The sequence below is a fragment of the Octopus bimaculoides genome, chromosome 7 (genome assembly GCF_046866305.1).
Source record: "Octopus bimaculoides isolate indiv1 chromosome 7, ASM4686630v1, whole genome shotgun sequence".
In the NCBI taxonomy this organism is placed as follows: domain Eukaryota; kingdom Metazoa; phylum Mollusca; class Cephalopoda; order Octopoda; family Octopodidae; genus Octopus; species Octopus bimaculoides.
This window is the reverse complement of record NC_142934.1, coordinates 14,221,855-14,231,848: the sequence shown is the minus strand read 5'-3', so window position 1 is coordinate 14,231,848 and position 9,994 is coordinate 14,221,855. Positions and strand designations below refer to the sequence as shown.

Here is a 9,994-nt window from a genome sequence, read left to right as displayed (position 1 = left end):
GACTTAAAGTATGCAGTTCAACAGGCAAACCCAGATATCAATATTCAGTTCTCTGAAACAAATTTTAACCAAGTACAGATTGAAATTGAGGCAAAAATTTGCTAGATTGTGGCTCTGGGCTGCCAAAAACAAACCGTCAAATTAATGATTGAACTTCAAGAGACATAGCAAGAGAGACAAATAATGACACCACAGACTTGGTTGCATTTGTGAATGAACATGAATCTAAACTTCTTCCAGAACGACACTGTGCATATGGTAAAATTTTTCGTGTTAGAATCGTTAGCACGCCGGGCAAAATGCTTAGCGAAATGCTTACCGTTACGTTCTGAGTTCAAATTCCGCCGAGGTCGACTTTGCCTTTCATCCTTTCGGGGTCGATTAAATAAGTACCAGTTACGCACTAGGATCGATGTAATCGACTTAATCCCTTTGTCCTTGTTTGTACCCTCTATGTTTAACCCCCTGTGGGCAATAAAGAAATAAATTACTATTATTATTATTTTGTATTGTGAATTGATTTCCCAACTGAAGAATAAATTGTATCCCAATTGAAGACTAAATTGAATTTAGAATAATAAATTTCTCTACAACATATTTTGCTTTTTTCTTCCAATATATAAGGAACAATTTCATTCCCGGGCAATGCCGGGTGCCTCAGCTAGACAGAGAACTAAAACTTTCCCCCATCCAGCCCCACACTCTGCACACGATCTACTGTTAGACAGTTGTGATGTGGCCTCAATTTTTGGGGCTTCATTCTAATTGTGAACAACTTAGCAACTGACCCCTTTCAGATAGGACTGATCTACACTTATTCAAGTACAGGTTAATATGGTTATATATATGCAGTGACTTTCCATGTTCTTTATGCGATTATTGTCAATCTTTGGAAATATAACTTTGTTGGTGACCAGTCGAGCATTCTACAGAAATATTATTCTCCAGTGATTTATGTTTGCGAATTAATAAATGTTTGGACACCTACAATAACATTCTCTGGAACCAAATAGACATTTGGGTCACAAGAGCTTTTCTCGACCTGCAAGAACACTATTAGATAATGTATCAGCAATATATGTGTAGCGAGACTAATTTTATAATTGCATGTTTAGACTTAAGTACTCTGAAAACGGCTCCATGTCTCTAATGATTGGTCATGCGACCTGCCATGTGACGCTGAAATACTTCGTTAAGTTAGGCATTTGGATCGGTCTAGTTTTACTTAGATACGGAGTGCGTATTCAATCGCATTGCGCAATATACCACCAAACGCGGCAAATTCTAAATGTCGGTTTGAGTCATTTCTTGTTAATAAATAGCATGAAGTTTTTCATTTTATGTTTTGCCGACCTATTAATGTTGCGGGGGAAAAATATTACGAAGCATTTTGTCCGATGTGGTAATGATACCAACTCACCGCCTTCCCGCAAACATAATTTTTTAAATGAGCAAATGAAATGAAGGCGGCTGAATATGTAGTTTTAGTGATATTTTAATGACATACTTTCTTAATATAAATTTAACCTTTTCTTTGACGCAGCTTGAATAGATTCCCGCAGTATTTTTCTACATAAAATAATTCCGAAGTTTAGTTGACGTTGGATGTTATGTCATAAATATCTTCCCCAGTGACATTAGCGATGTCTACAAAGTGAAATAACTGTTCAACAAAGGCTTTAATTGTCGTAGCGTCTTTTATTTTTAAATCAAGGTTTTATCTGGTGGAAGGGGTGTTTTCATAGTTTTGCAGAGACGTCCAACACCGGTGAAACTGGTGCAGCTAATAAGCTATACGGAGTGGTGGGGGAGACATTGGCAAGGAATTCCAGAGGATTAACTAATGTTCTGTGGAGAAAGGATCGTGTATTCTGGTGCTTTGCTTGTGATTATGGAGTGGCATTAAAACCAAATATGGGTTTACAAGAAGAGAAACAAGTGTAGAGCCTCTGGAGGAAATTTTACAAGACGAATCATGACTGTTTTGGGATCCCATGGAAGGGATCCTTTCACAATAAATGAATGCTGCAAAATTTTATTTATTTATTTTAATATAAAAGTTATAATCGGCCGGTTTTTGAGATTACCTTTGGCTTTACGTCCATAAAGCGCTTAGCTTTACGGCGTACCATCAAATCCCAAAACCTGTTAGTTTAAGACCTCTCTAGAATTTTGTAGAGAGGCCTTAAGCCAACAGGTTTTGGAATATGATGATGCGCCGTAAAGCTAAGCGCTTCGTGGACGTGAAACTAAGAGGGCGGAGGTAAAGAATACGTACATCATCCGTTTACGGCGTAACAAAAACCCTAACCCCTAACTAAACCCTAACCCTAAGCACCGGGTGTACGTATTTTTTATTTTCGCCACCAAAGGTAATCCTATAAATCGGCCTACTCTTATAATATTGCTCTCCCCCCCTCTCTCTCTCTATATATATATATATAGAGAGAGAGAGATAATATATCTGTATATATAATATCTATGTGTGTGTGTTCAAAGACGAGGTTTATGACTCATGGTCTAAAAGTGGTCAGGGTTCGAGAGTTCAGGTTTCTAATGTTTACGGAACAGAACTATTAAGTCAGTGAGTAAGACTAAATAGTTGTGTGTTTTGAAACGAAAAGCTGTTTATTGCGTTGTATCAATCATTGAAATGCAGAATGGTTAGCGCGTTAAGAGACTAGTTTTTTTTGTTGTTTTTTGTTTTAGTACTTGCAGTATTCCTTTTGGCTCTTCAGACGTTGAGTTGAAATTCCGCTGCGGTCAGCTTCCTTTTTCATCCTCCCGGTTTTGATAACATGAAGTATCAGTCAATTACTGGGTTCGATGGTTTCAACTGACCTCTTCCCTCAGAATTACTGACCTTATACCTAAATCAGAAACAATTATATTTATTTGTATGACGGTGGATAGACACAATTGTTAAGATAAAATGCCTAGTGGTATTTATTTACGGTCCTTATTTTCTCAATTCAAATCCGGTTGTGGTAAACTTTACCTTTCTTCTTTCTGGGATCAATAAAATAAAATACCAATTAAGTGCTGGGGTCAATATAATCGACTGTCCCTTTCTCTCCAGATTTATAGCTATGTGCCTATATTAGAAACAATTATTAATATATTTATTCAAATCTGTAAAGAAATTTAATCTGAATTGAGTTTATTTTATGAAGAATAATTTTTGAACGGGATTGTGGGTGTGCATGGGTCCTGAAATGTTTGCACTAGACATACATGGATATTTGGTTCCATCGAAGTTCTTTGATAATCCAAGAAATAACATAAATCTGGGCAAAAGCCTTTAGACGAAAATTAATGCAGAATACGATTACTACAATAGAGAAGTTCAGACAGCCTCATAAATTGCTTTGAGTGGAGCAAAAGCTGATATTCCGAAGGAGCAATGTTAAGAATAAATAGACGATGCTTCAAAACCCCAACATTTCAATTTTTGGAGGGAACCACCGTATGTAGACAGACACTGAGAAGCAACAACACAGCGCATTTCAACAGTAGTTACAGGCGTTTGTTTCAAAATTCAAGCCTTAGCTTGTCATGTATTTTGTTATGAGGTTTCAATTTTTGACACAAAGCTAGTAATTTTAGGAAAGAGGGTAATCCGTTTACATCGGCCCCAGTGCTCAACTTGTACATATGTTATCGACCCTGAAAGGAAGAAAGGCAAAGTCGACCTCAGTGGAACTTGTGCACGTGCAGAAAACTTTTGATGGATTCTGATTTCTGAAACACTTTCAACCTACAAAAGACTGATCACTGAACGTTGCTCTGTTTTGGATTAAAAAACGGAGCAGCCTCAGAGACTTAAAAGACTTTTCGACTCCGTCATTGGTACATCATGGATGTACCACAATCCAGTACCATCTTGAGACATAGGCATACTGGGCAGTTGTTCAGGGCCCCACGAGTTTAGCGACCCTGTGCTAATCTATCTTTACTTGAGGAAGTATAATATAGTTAAAACGACCCAGTAGTTAATGTAATTAATCTGACCCAGTCAGATTGAAGCATTCGTTACATAGGAAATTTGATAGATGGAAATTCAATGGAAGCTAGCTGGAGTAGCTGTTCCTGAGAGAGATAAGAAACTTACTTCGTCAACTGAATAAACGCCACCATCTTCAATGTTTTTTAGTGATCTTCTTTGTTGCAAGAATTTGAGACTGATCTCCAGTCTGAAGTTGTTCTCTTCTGGAGTTTTGGAAAAGGGCCATGGCCTTAGCCTCGAATGTCTCAGTCATTATCTTTTATCTTATATTTGTTTCATTCATTGGAGTGCGACCATGTTGGGGCACCGCGTTGAAGGGTTTTAGTCGAACGAATCACCTCCAGTACATTAAAAAAAACCTGGTACTTATTCTATCGGTTTCTTTCACCGAACCGCTCAAATATTTTAAATAAAGAAAAAAAAATGCTCTATATGTAATGGATCAATAGAATCGGTAGAACATCGGGCAAAATGCCTGTCTTCGAAGTTCAAGCCTCTCCAATATCAACTTTGCCGTTCCTCCTTCCGTGGTCGATAAAACAAAGTACGAGCCGAGAAGTGGGTCGATTTAATATTCCATTTAAGCATCCTAGATGTAAATGGAATTAAAGCAGATCATATCGTTTTTCCTTTAAAAAGAAATCAATATTAAATCATGATAGCTTCGTTGTAGAGCCTTTAATCTGACACCATTAAGATATTAAGTTTAATATGTACCAGATTTGAAACGCAAATAAATCATCTAAGGGACTGATGTAAGAAAAATCCTGCGATGCTCCGAATCACTTGAAAAGCAATAAAAGAAATACATTTTGCAATCGAAAGAGAAAAAAGATAAATGTTGTTGATTTTTAAATAGAAGAAACGATCTAACAGTGAAATCACTGCTTCGACAGTGAAATTGATAAATCATTGCCAGTTCGGAGTCTGGATTTGAAATTGCATTCGCTGAAATGAAAACGAGGCTGGGCGTTAGACCAATCAGAAATTGGTTTCAGACGTCAGCGACTAACAACATGGCAAAATAAACAACGTGGCAGCTGTATTCCTTTCTCACCTCTTCATCTTGTAGCTGTTATTATTTCATCACCATCCCTCGCTACGTTATCATTATATCGTCTCGTAATTTTCGCTTTTAATCTGGACGATTTATGATTGATAAAGAGTACTAATACGAATTCCATTCATTTTGTTTGTGTATGTGTGTGGCCAGGGGAACGAGAAAAATATAATTTACAAAACTATAAGCGAGTCCCTCCCGCCCCCTCTTTAAAAAAAGTCAATGTGTCAGTGACAGAATTTCGGATATACATTGATAGGTATATATATAGAGAGAGGGGGATAGATATATAATCATATTTTGTTGTTTAGCGTGTATGCTTACTCAGTTGAGCACCAGCGGAATCCAGGAGGAGGGACATATAGGCAGACATCTGAAGAAACCAATTTCTACTGGTACTTTTTGTCTTCCTTCAAGACACAAGAAAATCTCAAGCAAAACAAAGAAAACCTAAATCTAACCAGGTAGCCGTGCAGTTCCGATACCGAAACATTGTTGACGTGCTACATTAAAACGTCACGATGTCTCGCCTATACCAAAGTGTTAAAGCCTGTATTTACAAGGTAAGTTCTTTGATATTTGCATTCCGTTTATGGTTTTATCATCGCTATGCTAACAGAAAATAAACGAGTGATGCTGTTTTGTATTCTTGGAAATCTTGGCTACAATTAACGTCGACTTGTATACTGTACAAGACAATTTTAGCTAGCTATACTATTCTTTCTTTACGCGTACGTAGAAATATAAAAACAAATTTACATCATTCACACTGCACGGTGCTCTAACTTTTTTGCTATTGTTTACAACTGCATTTAAAAAAAAAAAATTTTTAATTTATAAATAATTATAACAATTATTCTGGCATAAGAGAGATGAAAGCTTTCGCAAACTGATGTTTATTTATTTATTTTTGTCTTTAGCAAAGGTGGCTGGTGCTAGAAGTTTCTTCTGCTTTATAGCACTGACTAAAATCCGTTTCTCGACTTTACATCAAAACACGTAATTTAGCTTTCTCTGCCTTAGATTTCAAAAAATGACACAGTCGTGATTCACTTGTGAATGTAAGAGCGAGATAGACAAAATGAGATGTGTCACGTTTTAATTGTATAATTGGTGTTCGTCTTTAAGTTAATAACAGGCAAGATGTGTGCGTGCGTATATATATATATATATATATACATACGCACTAGAATCCAGTTACCGATTCTATACGCAATTATTTAGAAGGTACACTTCAATTTTGATAGTGGGAGCCTGGTTAATATCCTGTAAAACTGAAAAAAAAAAAAACGGACGAGTTCTCCGTAGGGCCTTTCGCTAATAATATGTGTATGTATAATACACACACACTATAAAATGGTTTTTGGAAAAAAGTAAAAGCAGGCGAAGTAGGGCCACGGATACCTGATTCATGAAAACTATTTTAAAGATGATCTTATTACGTCTCGGATAAGCCCTTCACTCGCCTTTCTGTTCCCTGTTAACGATAATTTTTCTGAGTTTAGTTAGAATTTCCTTTCCTTACGTATACTCTGAATCAGTTCCTTCTTCCACCCACTTTAATTTTAGTTTTCTTAACTACAAATACTCTTATTATAACACAAAACATGAAATCCATGAAAATCGCTAAGATCAGCAATTTCTTCGGAGTATGTAGTATCTTCATGTTACACGTAATTTTTTTTTCAACTGGCAATAAAGTATTTTTTTGTATCTATACTTTTTATCATTTTATAATTTTTGTAATTTCTATATTATTTTACATTTTTCTGTAATTCCTATCTTCTAGCTAAATTGGAACCTGTGAAAACGTCTTAATTGGATTTTAAGTAAAAATTTAAAGTACGATTGCTTTTCTCAAAGTTTTTTTTTCTTTCTCACTTTTGCCCCAAAGATTCTGATATTGCAAACCTATTATGGATAGAGATTATATATATATGCACATACATACACATATGTGTACAGTATGTAAAATTTTCCGCCTAAACTTCCCCCAAAATATACTAGACATGCAGTTGATCTGCTATTAACTTACGGAATGCTTATCGACTACGTGTCTGTATACACATACATTCGTGTGAGTTGGTATATAGACACGCATCTAACTTTGTAAGGGGGAAATGCATATCGCATTAGTTCTTTATATTAAAGTCATCCCAAACCTTAATGTCTCTATTCCGATGTTGAAGTGACTTTCCTATATATATATATATATATATATATATATATATATATATATATATATATATATATATATATATAAAGCTTTTACTCTATTTTACACATCTCTAATATAAACGATTCCACATTGCTAACTTTTAGACTTTGCATTGGTATAGATTTCCTTGTCTGCCACATATACTAAAATTCATTATTCTATCTTTTGAATACCGAAGGTTTTTTTTTTTAAATTTTTCTTTAAATATTGATGTTTCTTGTTGACCCTGTAATATTCCTTACGTCTATACTGGAATCCTATATTTTATCAGGGTTGATAATGGGAATTCGTGGTGTTCATGTCTTTCCTAAGGATATTAAACGTGGCAGTAAAAAAAAAAAAGCCCAATTGAATGTGGTTCTGAACTAATAACCTATTCGTTTTCAGTTCAAATATTGGGACCTAGTGAGTTGAGAATCGCTAGAGCGTCGAACAAATTTCTTGCAGCATTTAGTTACTGCCCTTTATGTTCCGAGTTCAAATCTCTCTGTGGTGAACTTTACCTCTCGACCTTTTGGGCATGATAAAATAGAGTACCAATCTAGTAGTTGGGCTCGACTTTGATATTCCTATAAAGCATCTATGGAGGGGATAATTGTAATAGAAGACACTGCTTGCTGGTACATAGTACAGTTTTATTCAGTTTACATGGTGGCCCAAAATAAATACTACATTCTTCTGGAAAATTCACCTGAATGCATTGGCACCACTTCCAGAAAAAGGGAAACGTTTGTCATGTGCTTAACCCTTTTGATACCAACCAGCCCAAGACTACCCCTTTTTTGTGATACAAACTTCCTATGTTAAAGCGATCCTGGATTAGAATATCCATTGAAACTTTAACTTATTTCAAACTCTAGCATAATAATGACAAAGTTGTTTCACTAAATTCTTCATTATTTTCAAAATAGTTTGAAACAAAGGCAGTGCATTTCAACAGAAATATGGTACCAAAAGGGTTAATGCCTTATAACCCAAATAAAGCACCATCCTTAAGAACAAGCATCGAACATTTCTGTTGGCCAAGCAGAATGAGACTGACTGTTATGTACTGTCTACTGTCTCTTTTCTGTGCCTCTCCTAACATTACAAGTTCACTGACCTTTGCTCTTGATTTTGCTTGAAGATTACTCAGGCTTGGATTAGCCACTATTTAAAATGTGCACATGCTTTGGGCACCAACAGAAGAGTTTTGCGGGTGTTTTTTTTCTCAAGATGGAAAATTGGCACACTCATATTTATTCTGAGGTCAAATCCTGGCAGGGTCAACTTTGCCTTTCATCCTTTCAGAATCAATTTTAAAAAATCCAAGATGGTGGATTGATAGAATTGTGAGAATGTTGAATCAGATGTCTAATCGTATTTGTTTCAGCTCTCTGCATTCTGAGTTCAAACAGCTCTCTGCATTCTGAGTTCAAACAGCTCTCTGCATTCTGAGTTCAAATCCTTCCATGGCCTACATTGACGGGAGAATAAGTCTATCTCCTGCTTTAACACCATTACCTGTCCTTAGGTACCTCTAGTGGAGTCCATTCCGTTGCAGGCATTTGGACCTGATCTCCAGTTTAAAGATATTTTTCTTCCTCCCACAAGTTTCAGAGGCTCTATAAAGGGTCATAAACAATGCCTCCCACAAGTTTCAGAGGCTCTATAAAGGGTCATAAACAATGCCTCCCACCCTTCCTGATTAAAATTTTTTTTAAATGTTTAAGTGCCAGATTTACAATGATGCAACTAAAACAGGACCCCACAAAATGTGTTGAATCTACATTTATTTTCTTTTTTGTCCTAGTTTTAAGTAAATTGTATAAATTGCTTACAGCTATTTAGTGTTTATTCAATAAAATTGTTTCAAATTTTGGTGCAACACCAGTAATTTTAGAGGAGAATGCAAGTTGATTACAATGACTCGGTGTTCAACTCATACTTATTTTCTTGACTCCCTTCCCACCAAGGATGTAAGGTAAAAATCAACCTCCAATAGGATTTGAACTTGGAACATAAAGAACTGGAAGAAATATCACTAAGCATTTTGTCTAATGTACTACAATTATATATATAAAAAAAACACATTAAAATAGATGTAGAGCCCAGAGAGGAATGGGACAGACTGGAGAAAAATTTAAATTTCAATCTACTATTTCACATTTGGCACTTCTATCTAAATGCCTTGTCAATTAAATAATCAAAGACTACTCTTAAGGGAAAAGGTGTTCACAAAATATACATTCTCTTGTATTATATAATTCATTGGGTTATTCCAGTGGATAACAGGAATGCTCTATGAGAATAAACTCTTAAAATATTAGCAACAACCAACAATTGAAGCAGTCACTGTGATGTCATCTTAAGTCATAAGCACCATGGGCAGTTACCTGGGAGCCCACAGGTTCTAGAGATCTAATGTTAATATATATGTTTTGTTGTGTATATAGGGGCCCAATAATTTTTTATGGTAAAAACAAAAATGATATGGGCCAACAAAATTTACATTGTTTCTTTCTACGTGATACAATTATGAAGATTGGAATACAGGAATGCCTAAGTATGTTCAATTAATTCTACATATTAATTAAACATATGCAGAACCAAAAATTTACAGGAGAATTATATTGATAGTTAATGTTCTTCAGTTAAAAAGTGACCCATGGACTCAAGAGATTACTTCTTGCTCTACAGCAGCACCAAAATAATTTAGATGTTGGTTCAT

General features: G+C 35.6%; 1 protein-coding gene and 1 long non-coding RNA gene across 2 annotated transcripts in view; one reads left to right on the top strand and one right to left on the bottom strand.

Annotated features, from left to right (window-relative positions):
- Positions 1-1,678: 1,678 nt before the first annotated feature.
- On the bottom strand, positions 1,679-4,968 carry LOC128248321 (uncharacterized). Its single transcript, XR_008264558.2, has 2 exons — positions 4,112-4,968; positions 1,679-2,870 (listed from the first exon to the last, which is right to left on the bottom strand). It is a non-coding gene; the product is annotated as an uncharacterized LOC128248321 (long non-coding RNA).
- Positions 4,969-5,012: 44 nt separating this feature from the next.
- The window catches only part of LOC106871124 (transmembrane protein 263), a 32,430-nt gene continuing 27,448 nt past the window's right edge, over positions 5,013-9,994 (top strand). The window contains exon 1 of the mRNA XM_014917435.3: positions 5,013-5,629. Coding sequence (XP_014772921.1) covers positions 5,588-5,629 — 42 coding nt within the window. The 5' untranslated portion in view covers positions 5,013-5,587. The remainder of the gene's footprint in view (positions 5,630-9,994) is intronic.